Source organism: Ruditapes philippinarum, unplaced genomic scaffold (genome assembly GCF_026571515.1).
Source record: "Ruditapes philippinarum isolate M1 unplaced genomic scaffold, ASM2657151v2 ctg2598_1_1_1_1, whole genome shotgun sequence".
Lineage (NCBI taxonomy): Eukaryota > Metazoa > Mollusca > Bivalvia > Venerida > Veneridae > Ruditapes > Ruditapes philippinarum.
The window spans coordinates 11,893-31,852 of record NW_026864386.1 but is presented as its reverse complement, the minus strand read 5'-3'; the positions used below and the strand labels follow the sequence as shown (position 1 = coordinate 31,852).

Genomic DNA, 19,960 nt, shown 5'->3' with positions numbered 1-19,960 from the left:
ATATAAATATATTTATATACAAAATAATTTATAAATTTACAATATTAGTACAATTTGGATTTTATTATTTTAGCTAACTAGCTTCTACTATAATGTTCAATTCATTTAGCAACTCACAGACTGAAGGAAAATGGTAAACTCCTATAAATAACTAGCGTATCTTTAACAAGTATAAATATATTTTCTACAACCTCATTTCATTACACACTTTCTTTTGATTGTTAAATTCTAATCTTAATACAGTGTTGAATTTGAAACCAAAGATGGCAATCGCAAAACAAAAGCTGTCAGACTGGTTGCAACAATTTTTGAAAAATGGACTGTAAATGACAAAAGCAGTCCAAACAATTTCAATAATCATTTATTATTATAGAAGGACATTTCTCAGCAATGGTGCTGTGTAGCACTGAATCCATTTATAAGTTGGTTTCAGGTCAGGTTTCAAATTCTACAGTTGAATCATGGTATTGATTTGTTTGTTTGATTGGGTTTTACATCACACCGACACATTATAGGTTATATGGTGGTGTTCCAGCTTTACTGGTGAAGGAAGACCTCAGGTGCTCTTCTGTTCATTATTTCAGGCACAAACGGGCACCTGAGTAGAACCACCTAATGGTATTGAATCATAAATTGTTCAAGTACTATATTTGCATCACGTTGAATATTTTGTTGATTACTTGTGTCAATTAACAGTTAGACCATTTTGTTTAAAACACAAAAAACAAACAGTATATCAATGGTAACATGTTTGAACCTTAAGTATTTTACAGTCAAACCTCTTTGAACAGAGGACAGACTTTGATCACTTTCACTAAATAGCATGTACTTCCAAAAAGCTATAGCAGAATAGCTTATATTATACTGCTGAATTTTATCTGAATGTAAACAAATAAATGTCTAGTCTATTCTATGAAGAGTAGAGGTTACTCTATCGGGATTGCACTGTTTTGGTTTCACTATAACGGCTGTGGTAGTTAAATAGCACTTTCATCTACAGGACTGGTTGCACTGTAGCCACTGGTCATGCTTGAGTGACTAGTCTGACTTGGCACACTTCCAGAACCTATATAAACAAGATATGTTTGTAAAACATGTATGCCCCCTATCAGCAGCCAATTAGTCATGTGATAAGGTTATTATGCATGACTTCTGACCCAGTGATCAAACAATTAATAAGGGTTATCAAGTATCTACTGGTCATGACCTTAACCTTGACCCCTTGACCCAAAACTCAATAGGGGTCATCTGCTGGTCACGACCAATCATCATACAAAGTTTGAAGTTCCTAGGCCTAAGCGTTTTTAGTTAATTGATCAGAAACCGTTTTTACCTACAAGGTCAATGTGACCTTGACCTTTGACCCCTTGACCCCAAAATCAATAGGTCATCTGCTGGTCATGACCAATCACCATACCAAGTTTGAAGTTCCTAGGCCTAAGGGTTCTTTAGTTATTGACCGGAAACCGTTTTAACATACAAGGTCAATGTGACCTTGACCTTTGACCCCAAAATCAATAGGGGTCATCTGCTGCTCATGACCAATCACCATGCCAAGATTGAAGTTCCTAGGCCGAAGCGTTCTTTAGTTATTGATCAGAAACCGTTTTTACTTACAATGTCAATGTGACCTTGACCTTTGACCCCTTGATCCCAAAATCAATAGGGGTAATCTGCTGGTCATGACAAATCACCATACCAAGATTGAAGTTCCTAGGCCTAAGCGTTCTTAAATTATTGATCATAAACCGTTTTTACTTACAAGGTCAATGTGACCTAGACCTTTGACCCCTTGACCCAAAACTCAATAGGGGTCATCTGCTGGTCACGACCAATCATCATACAAAGTTTGAAGTCCCTAGGCCTAAGCCTTTTTAGTTAATTGATCGGAAACCGTTTTTACCTACAAGGTCCATGTGACCTTGACCTTTGACCCCTTGACTCAAAAATCAATAGGTCATCTGCTGGTCATGACCAATCACCATTCCAAGTTTGAAGCTGCTGGTCATAACCAATCACCATACCAAGTTTGAAGTTCCTAGGCCTAAGGGTTCTTTTGTTATTGATCAGAAACCGTTTTTACCCAAGAGGTCAATGTGACCTTGACCTTTGACCCCTTGACTCCAAAATCAATAGGGGTTATCTACTGATCATGACCAATCACCATACCAAGTTTGAAGTTCCTAGGCCTTAAAGTTCTTTAGTTATTGATTGGAAACCGTTTTTGCTTACAAGGTCAATGTGACCTTGACCTTTGACACCTTGACCCCAAAATTAATAGGGGTCATCTACTGATCATGACCAATCACCATACCAAGTTTGAAGTTCCTAGGCCTTAAAGTTCTTTAGTTATTGATCGGAAACCGTTTTTCCTTACAAGGTCAATGTGACCTTGACCTTTGACCCTTGACCCCAAAATCAATAGGGGTCATCTACTGATCATGACCAATCACCATACCAAGTTTGAAGTTCCTAGGCCTTAAGGTTCTTTAGTTATTGATCGGAAACCGTTTTTGCTTACAAGGTCAATGTGACCTTGACCTTTGACCCCTTGACCCCAAAATCAATAGGGTTCATCTACTGGTCATGACCAATCACCATACCAAGTTTGAAGTTCCTAGGCCTAAGGGTTCCTTAGTTATCACTCGGAAACCATTTGGTCTACGGACCGACGGACCGACGGACCGACAAGTGCAAAGCAATATACCCCCTTTTCTTCGAAATGGGGGCATAAATATATACAGATTATAAATTATATATTCATGAATTATAATTAGATTTAAATATTAAGTGTTACATAGAAGTCGCCTCTCCAATGGTAACAGGTTATATGATGTACAATTTACATAACTTAAAATAAGAAGGGGAGAATAAATTGATTAACTTGAAATTTATATAAACCTATTAAGTAGTAATACTGTTTGACTTCAAAATCTGAAGACTTGGCAGGTCTTGTTGCACAAGAAAATGTGCATTAATCATTATAATGATAATTGGTTAAAATGGCCAAGATAACATAATTATACTTATCGTAATTATACTTATCCTAATTATACTTATCGTAATTATACTTATCCTAAAGTATGAATATGAATTCTGTATGACAGTTTCTCAAGTATATATAAATTCTTATTTATGAGTAACTGAAGTAACTAAGAATTACACTTATTATGTATTTTATAACATTACCTCCGTTGATTTCTTTTTAATAAAACAATCAAATATTCTTTTGTATCTTAAATTTGTTGTTAAAAAGGTGGAGGTTACTTGAGAAAATAATTGGTAAAGAATTAAAAACTATTAATTTTATACCTATACTAAGAATGAAAAACTATTAATTTTTATACCTATACTTGACATTGAAGCCAGAGACCGTGAGCCTGTATTTGGTACGGGATCCAGGTAGGTTGACGGTACCCAGCCTTCATCATTTGTGGTCATATGATGAGCCAGCCACCAGCCAGTGGTTCCTGTGCGGAGAATTTCCACAATGTCTCCTTCTCTTAAGCCCATTTCCACATCATCAATAGGGACGTAGTCGGCAATAGCAACGAACTGCTGCAAATAGGAGGGCTGTGGGTAAGAAAAAGAACAAAAAGAACGGTCAAAGCTATAGGCATGCCAGAGTGAGAAAAATCTGTGATTAAGTGCACGGCAAAATTAAGCACTGCTTTATTCCATGCAGAACAAAACACTCCAGTTCTGAAAACAAAGTGCAAGCGGCTTTCTTTCAAAATGTTGTAAGAACAAAGATAAGCTAAGGGGGCTAAACAGCTAAACAGAAATTATGTGTGACCACTGTTGACATTTCAAAGCAACATTCAGTATCTACCTATCTATAAGACCCAGTAAGACCCATTTTATTTCAAGAAATATATTGTGCACTATTTGTAAGGAAAAAAATAAAGCTGTCTTATATAGATAGGAGACAAAAAAAATTGCTGATTTAGAATGATGAAAAACTTAAACCCCTGTCTTATATGCAGCCAGTCTTACATTTGAATAATTAAAATACCACCTTATTATAGTAGTGAACCACTCAGAGGAGCATAATTTTGATTACATGTTAAACAAAAGCTACATGATAGCTCTAAATTGCTCACCTGAGGTTTGTCGCTAAAGGGGGCATTGAGCCATTTACGTAAGTTTAGCACAGAACTATTCGTATGAAGATTGCTCAAAATCTATCAAGCAGTTTAGGGGAACATATTGTTTAAAAAAAAAGCGAATAATGATGCATGACTGACTATATCATAAAAGCTCACTTTCTGAGCACTATGTACTCACATGAGCTTAAAACAGAAAAGTCAAAAATAAAAAAATAAATTTCTTGCTCATTACAATGAAAGCACAAGATTTTAAGCAAATGAAAATGGCAATTTATATTAAACTTGTCATCAAAATTTACCGTTTGCACTAAGCAGAAGGTGACAGTAGAATTCTGATTAGGAAAAGGTATAATACAACAAAATAATATTATATCCAAAGATGTACTAAGGCAAATGAAATAATGCCAACATTGGTGCAAGTTTGAACAATTTTAGCATTGCAATGCTCACACTAACAAAATTTAATATTAAAGCAGGTTATACTGATAAAATGCCAAACAACATATAAGTCTTATTCATGAAGAACATACAGTATGTTTTATATGATCTGTAAGACACCAAGACATTGTTACACCACAGAAAGTCAACGGCATTACTGTATAAGTAAATATTTCCATGTGCCAAAAATTAAGCTAATTCAAATTTCAGACATTTTGCATGAGGAAATATTAGCGAATTGTGCAATTTAAAACCAGATTGGTTGATATCTACGCTAGAGAAAATTTTAGTGATTTTCTTCAAATTCACAAAATACCCCAATATTTCTGCATTGTTAACTAAACCACTTATACAGTACAATGTATATAAATTATAACCTTTCAAAGAAAGTAAAAAAATCTTCAATAAAACTTAAATAAATTATTTTCTAGAATGATGACAATTGTTATATTCTTATCATGAAGTTCAAAAGATCGTAATAAAGTCAATATTTTAGACTATTCCTTACAGCTTTGAACCTATACAAACTGGTTGTCTTGTTTAAGTAAGATAAAAAAAACACTAAGAAGTAAGGAAGTATAAGACATGAATTCTGTCGATTTTTTTATATATGAATCTTTCATCCAACAGTTCACAAACACAAAGAGAAAATGCGAAAGTAAAGAGTACATACCTCTAACGGAGATGTGTGCTGATTTGGTCGGCGCTCTGTTTCAGGTTCGGAATCAGTATAATCATCATCGGACCATTGATCTGTCTGAAGTCTCGGATCGGGTGGTGTCTCGGGAGACATCATTGTAAGTCCAACCGGAACTGTTGATGAGTTGTTATTACCGGAACCCTGCCGGTGCCGCCAGCTCTCCATGCCACTATCACTACCGGAACGAGGCAGATCCTCTGACGAACGTTGAACGAGATTCAATTTATTTACTGCAAAACAAAATGTATTTCTTTTCTGCTATGTAAAGAAGAATGATATTTAAACAGTTTTGTGCATGTGCAATTCACTTTAAAAGAAATAAACATATTTCTTAAATACAAATGTTAGAAATATTCTTTTTTTTTCAAAATTCAAACGATAACTTTGTAAACATTATGTACTGGCAAAAGATATAGCTTTACACACATTAATTTGTGAAACATATGAACAACATATAGACTGCTTTACACAGTCTTTAATTTGTGCAACATTTGAACGACATATAGATTGCTTTACACACTTTAATTTGTGTAACATAAGCAACATATAAAATATAACATACCACGTATTTCATCAAACTGATTCATCAACACTTTCTTGATTTCCTTTACCCAGAATTCCTTCACATCTAGACTAGGTGCCTAAAATAATGACAGGAAATTTCACTAAATAAAATCTTTAACAAAAAAAAAAAGCCAAGTACAAAACTTTCTCTTGTTTTGTCAATTTAATCTGAAGAGTCTGTAAGCTGTCATCGATATAGATACAGAAGCAGGTGCCCAAGTTTAAAACTATGCTATTGATACATAATGGACATATTGTTTTCCAGTGATGACAAAAAATTACCAGAAAGAAAAAATTTATACAGTTGACTTTTATAAACAAGACACATCACAATTGTATGAACAGAACATAAATTTACTAAAATCATTTAAAAAGCTATAAAAAAACAAACATTTATAGGTAATTATCGGTATATTGGTGTATCGTCGATATTTGTCATCATAATTGACACATCACTGATATGCTTTGCACATGAATCAATGACAGCTCAAAGAGTCTGAATTGTGAATATTCAATTAATTGTTACACCTCCTATTTGTAATAATACAAAATTACCAGGAAAAAGAGAATGTTGAAAATACTCAAATCACCTTACCTGTACAATATAAACCTCTTCACGCCCTCTCAACCACAGCTCAAATTTCTTTTTATCTCCCTTTATATTCTCCGTCAAACCAACTTGATTACACTGTAACATAAAATTATAACAATATCTGCTGAGAATTTGAATTTAAACCATCAAACATTAATATATAACTTAAGATAGATCTACAATTTTCATTACATAAAATTCATAAATAAAACCCATTAACCATTAATGTAGCATTTTGTTGCAGCCATATTCTTGTAATGAGGATAGCAGAAGCAGTTAATCTTATAGATAGAAAACATTGCCTATGTTTTGTTGCATATATTATATGTGAGAGGAAAAAAAATCATTATATCTCTGAACCTATAAATGGAAATTAGTGCTCTTTGTAAATGATACCGTAGCTGATGACATTTGATAGAAGCAAGCAGTAATGCACTTCTGACAGTTTCTTTTATCATTTTTATTCTATCATTGTTTGTCATTAAGTACCAAGCAATAAATTCTGCAGTAGCCATCAACTTCCCTAGCCACTGGTGTTGCTAGCTGCTGGGGTTGTTAGCCCATGGGATTGTTAGCCACTCCGGTTGTTAGCCAATGGGGTTGGTAGCCAATGGGGTTGCTAGACACAGGGATTGATAGCCACTGATTTTGTTAGCCAAATGGGTCCCAAGCCATTTTGGTCCCTAGCCACTTGGGTCACTTTTGAACACTGAGAAATGTGTCGATGTAAACTTACCCGAAGCATATTCTTAAATGCATATGCGTCTCTGTCGCCATTTTGAGCATCTTCTTTTCTTTTACACATTAATATAGCTTTCTCGTACAGGAATAAATGCCTGTGCATTGGTTTAAAGCGGATATCTCGTATTTTCTCGTGTTTGTGCTCCGTGCTACAGTTAAAGCTACCCTGCATCAGTAACCTACCTAAATCTGCCAGATTTCCCTGTAGAGTATAACAATGGAAAATTATTGAAGTAAAACTTTTAGGTAAGACTTATTTACAATTAATACATGTATACTAACCAAATCTTGTAAATACTCAGACTTAAGACTTTTTGAAGGAAGCCTCCCCATCCGTTCACCCAACAGATGAAATTTCAAATCAATATTGAATATGTATATTTGAGCAATCAGTTATCTGTCTGACATAAAATCAACAAATTTCATTTAAATGTATGAAGTCAGAAATTTTATTAGTTAAGCTCATGCCAACATTAGATTTACACAAACCAAAAGTGTTTACGCTAAAAAACCATTTGTGTTTATTTAAGACTTTTAACATGTTTTTCTTGATGCTTCCAATGTTCAACATTTGGAATATATTTATTTGTTTTATATACATTATCTAATATAAATGAATTATTTTCTGACAGAAATAGGTGCTAAGGAATGTACAGATATATCTTGTAAAAAAAAGAACATTTTACACTCTCACAATCAATTACACTCCACATAAAAAACTAAGATAGAACTATTTTTATATAACAAACAAAATCTATAACCATGTATGGGTGCTACAAAAAAAGGACCATAAGTTTTATACTTACAGGAAATCCTACGATACAGACTTCATACATGCTGTTGTTAACAATTCTAACAACTTCTAACATTGTGTTTAGAGATTCTTCAAGCTGTTGTTGACAAACTCTGTCATCTTTAGTGTACTTTAACATCTCCTGATTGTCAAATATACAAACGAAATTTCAAATAACGACTAAAAATATCATAAATATTGAAAACCTAAAAAACAAGAATAAGGAAAGTTATTTTCAATTTTAAATTTAGATAATTTCTTTATTCAAGAATAACTAAGTCAGACATGGCTGAGTGTTTATCGCTTAAGACTAGTAGTCTAATAATTGCTGAGCCATGTGGGTTCAAACCTCATCAGGTGCAAGCTGTTGTTTTCTTGAATAAATAACTTTACACTCATTGCTTAGTACTAGTTCAAGCTCCTGAAACAAACTTGCAAGTGTTTCAATAAGCTTATGATATCTTCTGACACGACTGAACCATAAAAAATTCTGAATAAACTTGAACTCCAATGTATAACAAATTCTAAATAAACTGAGTCAAAGAAAAATAATATTCTTTATGGTTTCAGGTTTAGTAACAGCCACATAAATTTGTCTGCAACCAATTTTATTCCCCATTGTGATAAGAAAGCTCTTTAAACAAGATAAAGATCCATGCTGTCTGACCAGGTTCTATTCTGTTACCTGTTCATATTCATTATTTTTAATATTGTAACCCTGTAAAGTCACAATGGATTTGTCCATATTCAAGACAGGATCAATCCATTACATAAATTAGGGTTATAAATAATCCTTATTTCTACATACCTTTAATAGAAGCTGATATTTTGTAATTCTCTGTACTGGTTTAAGTAAGAATGCCCCAAGCGGCAGTTTGTGACCCAATTTTCTTTGACACTCTTTAAAGAAAGGATTATTGTCACCTATCTGAGTCCGTAACTCCTCAGAACGAGGCTTGTTTTGACAATATATACTGTACATTTGAAACTCATCTTTCTGTGAAAGGGATAAAATATACATATGAAATATTATGTACCTACATTGTTTTTAAAAATGTACAGGTCTGTAAATTGTTAAATTCTAAATTTTTCACTCATTTTGACCCAACTTTTAATAGGTTTATATATCTTCTTCAATTTGATGTGTTATCAAAACATTAAAAAAGTACATTTGTTAATAATAAAATGGCATGAAATTTACATTAGGCTAAACATGCAAAACATGACCTGCAATAAAATTTTAGTATTAACTGTCAAATATACAAATATAAATTAACCAAATATTAATTAAGTCATCTGCAACTAAAATTCCCTATAATATACCATTATGGCTGAACAGCCTTCTTCCTGGTACATAAATAAATAATAAGCTCTATTAGAAATATGACCATGAAGTATGGAGGATTTGTCCTTTGTTAACAGGTGTACACTTTTACAAATGGGAAATTTCAAGTCATTTGTAAAATTATAGACATTATATAGAAAATTTCGGCCATAATGTATTCAATATTGTACTTACCCTATTAACAAAACATTTTCCTAATTTTGTGGGGCAGTCTGCACAACTTTGTAAGTCTTTCAGGAACACACTAAAATATAAAACATAATAATTTACTCTATCATATCTTTATAACCTTGTATCAAAGTGAAAAGAAGTTCTATTTTATGATATTTAAGACCTTGACTGCATTAAACTTAATACTTAAATTACTGGAAAGTTATTTTCAATTTCAAATTTAGATAATTTCTTTATTCAAGAATAACAAGTTGATTTACAGGATAAACCTCCAAATTCCAATTAAAACTTAAGGTTCTTTCATTAACATTCTTCAAAAAGATTTCAAGTGTGATTCGAATTTATTTTGCCTTTAAATCGCTTCAACATTATTTTGCCTAAATGCATTTCTAAACCATCCTGACTTTGTATTCTTTTTCTACAATAATTCTGTTTTACTTACAAGCCCAATTGTTTGAAAATTTAAATTTTCTTAGTGCAAGTTCAATAAACTTAATTTTTACTTTTTTAATTGTCTCTCAGTCTCTGTTAAGAAATTTGCCAAAACCATACAAATTGTATGTACTTTATTGTGAAAAAATATATGTGCTCTTATATTACAAAAAGATTTTTGGTAAAAAACAAAAATTAAGTCTATATAAAGGCTCTGTAGAATCTTAGTCACCCATTGACAAATAAACAAACTTAACCCTTCACCAGCTGTATAGTCTAGACAAAACCAGTTTTGCCATGCCATGACATAACCAACATAATGCATTTGCAACTAGCACAAACCCTATTACAAGTAGAGAAACTGATAGCGGACATCATGGATCCTGATCAGACTGTGCGGATGCCCAGGCTGGTCTGAATCCATGCTGGTCGTTAACGTATTATGTTGGTTTTGTCATGGCGCGAGTCATTTTAGGGAAAACTTCGAGTACTGACCACACAGCAATCAGTGCAGACCATGATCCGACAGCAAGACAGCACAGAATGTGCTGGCAAATCTAAGTAGCTAAAGGTTAATTAACAATCATCCCATATCAAAATGACACATTACTGATATATAAAAGTTAATATTAATAGTGATCAGTAAATACCAACTTGCAGCAATTACTTACTCATGGTGAAATTTGTAAATTTGATCAAGATTTGCAAACAGGATATCTTTTTTAGAGATTAGCTCATCAGGGATTAAATGTTGCATAGTTCTGTTATCCATCTCACAATAGTAGCCCTGAAATAAATTCAAAACACGTTTGATAAATATATACTTCCAAATCTATCTGATTTCACAAAATTGCATACATAACAATGTCCACTTTCAAAACAAGAGCTGTCACAGGAGACTGCGAAGCTCAACTAATAAAAAATACTTGACGCAGTAAGGAAGACAAAACTATGAAAGAAAAATCAATTATGGATAATAATGTATTAAGTAATAGTAAAAAAATAACATTGTTAACATAAATTACAAAATCAAGGGGAATAATTCTGGAAATAGTCACAGCTTTCCATATACTTCTTATGGTCGAGCTAAAAAAAGGTTTATAAATCCTAATAATGGTGTAAGGTAGCAACAAGTAAGTTATATTTGTTACCAACCAGTCTGCACAGTGCAGGCACGCTTTATGCAGTTGACTGCTCATTTATTTAGGAAATAGATTTCAATTTTGAGTGCATTGTTGTAGAATAATGCACGGTTTGAGTTCAAATGCGCAGGAATATAATAGACCTGAGTGATCAATTACAAAGCATTTATAACTAAATTTACATTTTCATTTGACTCGCAGCTACAAGTATATAGCATTCTTTTCCTACATAAAGGTCTCAATATTATGACAAAGTTTAGGTAAAGAGATTATCTGATCCCTGCTTGTTACTTACCCTCAATATATCATGAAGCTGCTGTACATAGGTTTTCTCTGTCTCTATCAACTCATTTAGTACATGTCTATAAAAAAGAATAAAATAAGTTATGAAAAAAAAAACAAGAAAAAAAAAAACAAAACAAACAAGAATTTGAATCATTCTTATGAGGTATAAGCAGATGTTTTTGGTAAATGTTAGATGAAAAGAACCAGTTCCATATTTTACAATTGAGGGGACTGGCTGCTTAGTGGTTAAGGTGTCTGCCTCTCAACCCAGGGATCATGGTTTCAAGACCACCCTAGTTTAAACCATGTTTCTTCATATGACACCAGTACTGGTTAAGTGATTAATGTAAGGTGCAAGAGCTTGTTTCGCAATCAAGCTTAAATAAATATGTCTAAACTAGAAGTGCTTCTCAAGAATAGAGTTACACCTAATTGCAGTCATCTATTAGTAGAATGAAAATGATCACTTTTTATAGAAATACCATAAATTCAATGCATAACAATTTCTTTATATTACACACTTAAAATATAAATAAGAAACACAAAGGGTCAATATACTGTTAACAAGCTTCATAATATGATGTGATAGTTAACACTAAAATACTTAATTATTAATTATTTAACATTTACATATAAAGATTACATATAAAACATACTGTCTTTTTTCTTGTAAACTCTCCAGCATTTGTTCGGAGAAAGAACTCGACCCAGAGGTTGTTGTCGAGGTTGATGCGAGAGAGTTACGTGCCCCGTCAGTGCTGTCAACCGTGGACATACTACTGCACGTACTTGTTGATCCATAATGTGTGGTGCGAGGAAGAGGCTGTGGTTGGGGAGGTCCAATGTCTACGCGAGAGTGTGGCTGGGGTGGTCCTACATCAACACGTATCTGTAACAAAAACTTACAATTTTAAAAACATTTCAAAAACAAGAGCTGTCAGAAGGACTGGATACTGTTTTCGGTGCTTTATCAGGAAAAAAAATCATGCAAGAATCATAATTCCGTCAAAATACATGTAACAGTTATGGGTTTGGGATATAGACTTACTCCAGAATTAAGATTATTTGGGGTTTTCCCAGCTATTTATGTAGGTACAAACAAACTTTTATGGTAACAGCTTAGAAAATAAGCAAAACAGATTGACTAATTTATTGTGACGGGAAGTGCATCGTGAAGCTATAACGGTAAAAGTTAGTTTGTACCTACAGATTAGCTGGGGAAACCTACTTTGACAAGTTCTGGATAATTTCTATTGCATGCAGTTATGATCCCTTGTGTTAAAGTTAGTCATCCTTTCAAATTAAATCTCCTTTTGTTTAATTAGGTACAACAGCCAATATAGAGCCTTCAAAAAATAACATTTTAATAAAGAAATTGTTTCTCTACTTCATATCAAAGTGACTGTGCTATGAAACGTTTCAAAATTGATATGAACAACTTATTATCAATAAAAATAAAAATCTCAAATGAAAAATTTTCAAAAATTTTCAATTTCACAAAGAAATGCGTAATTTACCCTTGCAGATTTTTCCACAGAAGGAACTGCAGGTGCCCCTTTTTTAGTAGTATCTTTACTATCTTTCCTGTGTCGATCTCTGTGACCTCCTTTCTTCCTCAGGTCATACTCTGGTACCGTTGTTTGACCTCTAGAGGAGGAAGTGACTAGATCAGGCTGTGCTGGATGATGTACAGGTTGGGCTCGAGCCTGTGTCTGAAGGTCAGCTTTCCTCTTACTACACATTGATTGAACATCCTCGATCTTTTTCAAAGTCTTCTGGACTGTTGCCTATAATTTCAAATAACCTTCATTTATTTGATTTACTTATGAATTTTTACTTATTATTTTTTAATTTTTTATTTATTTACTTATATTATTCATTTGTATTTTTTTTGGGGGGGGAGGGGGGGGGGGGAATTGTTAAAGTCAATTCTGGCAACTTTCTATATTCATTGACAGACAAGCTTAAGAAATAGTTGGAGCAGAAGTAAAATATTCCACTTTTAAATGCTTTTTCTGTCTACAAGAAGTACATCGTAACAAAAATATAGATTTTGTACAGTACAAAAAGAACCCATACTTTTTAAAGATAAAATCATGCCATCCTATAAATACACAGTTTGGCAGGATAAATATTAAAATGCCATATCATCTGAAATCCCACATCAATTATCATCTATATATTATAGAGATATGACATCTCTGTAAACATCTGAATAATTCATACATCATAATGTCATTATCCTTTTAAACTGATTAATTCTGACTACACCCTATTTCATAATATTCACTATTAAGTTATTATTTTAATATAGCTCAACTTTACCCCAAGATACAGTTAACAAAATAAACATTATCATGAATTGCAGACTTACTGGTATTGGTTAATATATGAAAATATAAAATTAATGTCACTAATAGTAAAAGGTAACTGAGAAGTTAAATATTTCTTTTGAAGCTCAAATTTGCACTTTTAAGGACAATTGAAATCACTTAAGATTTTCAAATGCTCAAAAATGGTGTTCATAGATTGGAATAATCTACTCTCTCCAATGGTCATGACTACCTCATTCATATATTAAACATGACTTTTATAATAGTATGGAACTGAAACAAGAGCAGCCGATGAAGCAGTGCTTGACTAATTGACTTGCTTGCCTCTTAAGACAAGCTAAATTTATATGGCATGGCTGAGTGGTTAACACATTGGACTAGTAATCTAATAATTATTAGCTACATGGATTCAAAACCTATAAGGGGCAAATCATTATTTCTTTGAGCATGAAACTTTAAATTCATTGCTCAGTACTTGTTGGTTCCAGGAACAGATTCAAAAGTGTTGCTATAAGCTTATTACTTCCTAAACAATCAAACAAAAAATAAAGTCTGTGTAAAGCAAGAGGAGAAATTTAGAAATGATCAACAATAAGAGTTATGGACCTTGAACAGTGATCTACAATAATGATCCTTGAGATTTAAGAGTCTACAGTTAATAATTTAAATGAAATGAATATACACTCAAAACCTCATGACTGTCATGCCAATACAAGTATCTTCATTGACACTGGAGTGAGAAGAATAAACGATAAATGTGTTTGCTCTACTACAATCAAACAATTCATCACAGAAAACGTTTGATCAAATTACTGAGGATTACATGATAAAGTACTGAGCTTGTACATGTAATTTAAACCTGTAGATAAACATTCTCCCACTGCTTTTTTACATAAATTATTGAAAATAAAATAATAAACATAATAATTATGTACTGAGTACTCTTCCTACAAAACTAGAATGGATTACAAACACTTTATTTACCCTTGTATCCGATGTGATAACACTGTCAAACAGTTGTCGGAATTCTTTAGGATTGTTTAATTTAAGATCCTTGGATGTGACAACAAATTTATCTATATCTTCAATAGCTTGACGAATACTCTCTGGGGTGTTACAATTCTCTAACTGGCTTGTTAGCATGTCCATTCCATTAGAACACCACTTATTAGCCTGAAATTAAAGACAACAACATTTATATAGAAATTAAACATATTATTCACAAGCAGAATACTCTTAAAAACTTGAAAGGATAAAAATTACTATTACAACACCACTTAAAGGCTTAAATAGGTCATTTTTTTTGGTTGGGTTTTAAGTTGCCACACAGTATAGGTCATATGGCAACTTTACTGGTGGAGGAATACCCAAGGTGCCCTTTCAAATTGCATTAATTCAGGCACGAACAGTGCACCATGTCGAACCACCAACATGCTGTAAGTTAGCTGGATAGATTCCTCACATGAACAAATCAAAAGGCCCTATTGGGATTCCAACACAAAGCAGTGAACCATTTGGCCACAGACACACCTTAATAGGTTAATAATAACAAGAGCTGTCGGTAGGACAGCAACGCTCGACTATTCTTAGTGCTTGATAGTAAAAAAAATGCCTGATACAGAGTTACCTCCTCCTGTTTACAGGTTGGGGTCATGATGGTGAACAAGTGTGCAAAGTTTCAAAGCCATATGTCAATGGACTTTGAAAATATTTGAACTATTACAAAAACTTTAACGTAAATTCTATGTCGAAAAAGGGGCATAATTCTGTCAAAATGCTTGATAGAGTTACCTCCTCCTGTTTAGAGGTTGGGGTCATGATGTTGAACAAGTGTGCAAAGTTTCAAAGCCATATGTCAATGGACTTTGAAAATATTTGAACTATTACAAAAACTTTAACGTAAATTCTAAGTCGAAAAAGGGGCATAATTCTGTCAAAATGCTTGATAGAGTTACCTCCTCCTGTCTACAGGTTGGGGTCATGATGGTGAACAAGTGTGCAAAGTTTCAAAGCCATATGTCTATGGACTTTGAAAATATTTGAACTATTACAAAAACTTTAACGTAAATTCTATGTCGAAAAAGGGGCATAATTCTGTCAAAATGCTTGATAGAGTTACCTCCTCCTGTCTACAGGTTGGGGTCATGATGGTGAACAAGTGTGCAAAGGTTCAAAGCATATGTCAATGGACTTTGAAAATATTTGAACTATTACAAAAACTTTAACGTAAATTCTTAGTCGAAAAAGGGGCATAATTCTGTCAAAATGCTTGATAGAGTTACCTCCTCCTGTCTACAGGTTGGGGTCATGATGGTGAACAAGTGTGCAAAGTTTCAAAGCCATATGTCAATGGACTTTGAAAATATTTGAACTATTACAAAAACTTTAACGTAAATTCTAAGTCGAAAAAGGGGCATAATTCTGTCAAAATGCTTTGATAGAGTTACCTCCTCTGTCTACAGGTTGGGGTCATGATGGTGAAACAAGTGTGCAAAGTTTCAAAGCCATATGTCAATGGACTTTGAAAATATTTGAACTATTACAAAAACTTTTAACGTAAATTCTAAGTCGAAAAAGGGGCATAATTCTGTCAAAATGCTTGATAGAGTTACCTCCTCCTGTCTACAGGTTGGGGTCATGATGGTGAACAAGTGTGCAAAGTTTCAAAGCCATATGTCAATGGACTTTGAAAATATTTGAACTATTACAAAAACTTTAACGTAAATTCTTAGTCAAAAAAGGGGCATAATTCTGTCAAAATGCTTGATAGAGTTACCTCCTCCTAGTCTACAGGTTGGGGTCATGATGGTGAACAAGTGTGCAAAGTTTCAAAGCCATATGTTCAATGGACTTTGAAAATATTTGAACTATTACAAAAACTTTAACGTAAATTCTAAGTCGAAAAAGGGGCATAATTCTGTCAAAATGCTTGATAGAGTTACCTCCTCCTGTCTACAGGTTGGGGTCATGATGGGGAACAAGTGTGCAAAGTTTCAAAGCCATATGTCAATGGACTTTGAAAATATTTGAACTATTACAAAAACTTTAACGTAAATTCTAAGTCGAAAAAGGGGCATAATTCTGTCAAAATGCTTGATAGAGTTACCTCCTTCTGTCTACAGGTTGGGGTCATGATGGTGAACAAGTGTGCAAAGTTTCAAAGCCATATGTCAATGGACTTTGAAAATATTTGAACTATTACAAAAACTTTAACATAAGTGGTTACGCCGACGCCGACGCCGACGCTCGGGTGACTGCAATAGCTCTACTTATTCTTATCGAATAGTCGAGCTAAAAAGAACACCTTTTTGAGGCTTGAAATAGGTTAAATATAAATGGAACATCTTTTATATGCTTAAATTGGGTAAATTTCAAATAAACTCCCTCCAAATGGCTCGAAATAGGCAGGTCAATTACAAGTAGAACATTAAAATTAAATTACAGGCTTAAATATGTAAATTAATTTATTATAAATAGAACACATATGTTTAAAATATGTACATCAATTACATTAGAGAACACACCTATTAAAGGCTTATAATATGTCAACTTTAAACATATAACCACTACTTAAAGTCTTAAAACATGTAATTGTCTGATATAACACTATTTGTAAGTCTGAAATTTATAATCTTTAACTTGTGAAAAACTGAACACCTCTGACATTAAATTTTATTAGCTTTAAATTGAAAATTTTCCCATGGAAAATCTATTTTTCTCAAAACAAGATATTTTGCTCAAAAACACCTTAAATCTACAATGAATTATAACTTTTCAAATTTACTTAGTAAAACTTTTAAAACACTCGAGTGTGATCAAATTATTCTTTTACACAATCCAAATGTTAATGTGGTCTTGCATAATTCAACAAGATAGCAACATCAAGTTTTGGAGAAAACCTATCATTTCAATAATCAATAAGTAAGTCTTTTAAAGATCTTTAAATAGAAAAAGGTAGTCCACTTAAGAAATTAAGAAATCATATATTTTGTATTGGATGTTAAGAGATGATGTTGATATTTCAAGGAAGAATTTAAGATTTTAATGAAACAAGAAAGTCACATGTCTCAATTAATAAAAATAATAACAGATCTTTTTTTATTTTCAAATCTAATAACTGAATGGCTCAAGGACATATTTTGTCTATTTCATTATAGCTTATATTGAAAACAGCTGAGGCAAATTTTACAGGTTTTGAAAACCTTAAAAACCAGATCTGATATACAGATTATAAAAACAGAGTAGATTTTTTACATGTTTTTATCTTAGATTTTTGCATATTAATTTTAATGTCAAAATTATAATCACACACTCGGATGTTACATATTTCTCATTAATTCTAACAGTAACAAAATGTTCTGCTTTATTTCACATAACTTTTATCATAAGTATGCTGATTTATTGAGAGTTGGCTTTTATTGTCACAGTTTGTCATACAATATGCAGCAACCAGAACCAACACATGTATGAGTCACATTTATCATAAATTAATTTCAATCAAAATAATTACAGTTCATCTTTTTGACATTTCATAACATGATGTAACAAAACAATAACGTTTTGCACACAAGAATTCATGATCACAACAGATCCATATTTTAGCCAATAGACAATTGCTATGTTTTTATAAAATAAGTAAGTTGAAAAATGTTGGTACTGGGTGTTCAAGCAAATCCCATGTTGAAACTACATAATTTTAATGTCTGAAAAACAAACCTTTTCGATCCTTTCATGCAGATCATGTGACTTGTTCAATATCTCTCTGCGGCGTCTCAGAAGTTGCCGATATTGTTCGCACATTCTCTGTAACTCTATACATTTTGGTCGTATACTATCTACAGCGTAGTGGTCATCCATGATATACTGATCGCCGTCTGCTCGCATTTTATCTCCTTGTTCTATCTCTTGCTGTAACGAGAAAATATGAAAATATTAACATATATATTTATAGTTAAAAAATTAATCTAATTATGCATATTTATTTCCCTCACCATGTAAAAAATCGTAAATGGACTTGACAACGATTCAATCTGGATAAAACAATCGTTTTAAGGAAAAGTTTCAAAATAGATACTAACAGAATAGCAAAAACAGTGCTGACCATGCACTGTTCAAGCTGAACTTGGTCTTTACTGGTCGCATGCAATTTTCAACATAGATATTGGCTGAATAGCTTATAATTCGTCACCTGAGTGGTAAAAGGTCGTAACTTACATTTTGCCGAAAATCAGATTTAAACATTTCTGTGATACACATAGCAATGTGCATATTCTGTAAAAATATCTTGGCTATATTCCATTTATTGACTTTGTTATTGATTAGAAATCAAAGGCCATAACAACCATTTTTTAATTTCAATGAGCGGTAAAAGGTCTTAAGTGAAACTAAATTACCGGTAAAAGGGCAGATTTGACAAATATGCCCATTTCATTCTCAACTTTTTTTGCAAAACATTATGCCAAAACTGACGTATAGGGTAGTATTTGCCAATTACGCCCTTTTCCTTCTAAGCAAATCACTCAATGTGAAACATATGCCCCCTTTATCTGAACAAATTAGCAGTGTTATAGATTATAGAGAATATCATTTCAGTACATGATAACATAAGAATTTCTCTAATATCATAAACTTTCCACGTTCATTTGTGGTTATGTTTACAAGAAGGAATCATGGATGAAAGAAAATCAGGTTTGTACAATTTCATTAAAGTCTTTGCAAAATAATTAATTTGTAAAATAGTTTATATCATATTTTAGAGACAATATTCTAATACTAGTAAATAACCAGTATTCTTATTCTGCAAAATAAGTTGTTCAGTAGGTAGTCTGGTATGTTTATGTGCATGTAACTTAATCAATTGTGTCCAGTACATATTTCTTTGATTGCATTTAACTGCCAAATAATAAAATTTGTTAAGTAATAAGTATACGCTTTCTTTGTAGGAAGACCTATAGATGTATTTGAATTGTCAGATGATGAGATGTACTTTGATATTAATGTGGCTGTCAATAAAGGTAATTGTCTTAAACAATGTGGAAGAAAATAAACTTTGTGACTGGAAATGCTGATACAATATTACTGTTATTGTCTATGGAAGGTGGGAGTTTATGCGAGTTGCTGATTAAACTGATTTAAAAGTCATCATCATAAGTAATAAGCATACTATAAAAGGACCAAGAAAGTCATGTATACTATATGAAACCTTACCACTATATGAAACCTTACCACTGCATATTAACTTATGTGATTATTATTCAGTAAATGCATTTAATTGAATTTAACACATGTTTTATTCCATATTCTTCATTTCAGACA

The 19,960-nt window shown here is 32.6% G+C and overlaps 1 protein-coding gene across 1 annotated transcript; it reads right to left on the bottom strand.

Annotated features, from left to right (window-relative positions):
- Nucleotides 1–614: 614 nt before the first annotated feature.
- LOC132725417 (guanine nucleotide exchange factor DBS-like) lies at nt 615–18,913 on the bottom strand. Its single transcript, XM_060710537.1, has 16 exons — nt 18,860–18,913; nt 18,362–18,553; nt 14,630–14,818; nt 12,830–13,099; nt 11,969–12,201; nt 11,323–11,389; nt 10,557–10,672; nt 9,457–9,526; nt 8,746–8,934; nt 7,951–8,079; nt 7,140–7,346; nt 6,407–6,499; nt 5,810–5,888; nt 5,221–5,477; nt 3,348–3,573; nt 615–1,066 (listed from the first exon to the last, which is right to left on the bottom strand). Exons 1-16 carry the CDS (start codon nt 18,911–18,913, stop codon nt 978–980), a joined length of 2,460 nt encoding a protein of 819 aa, XP_060566520.1. The 3' UTR covers nt 615–977.
- Nucleotides 18,914–19,960: the final 1,047 nt, after the last annotated feature.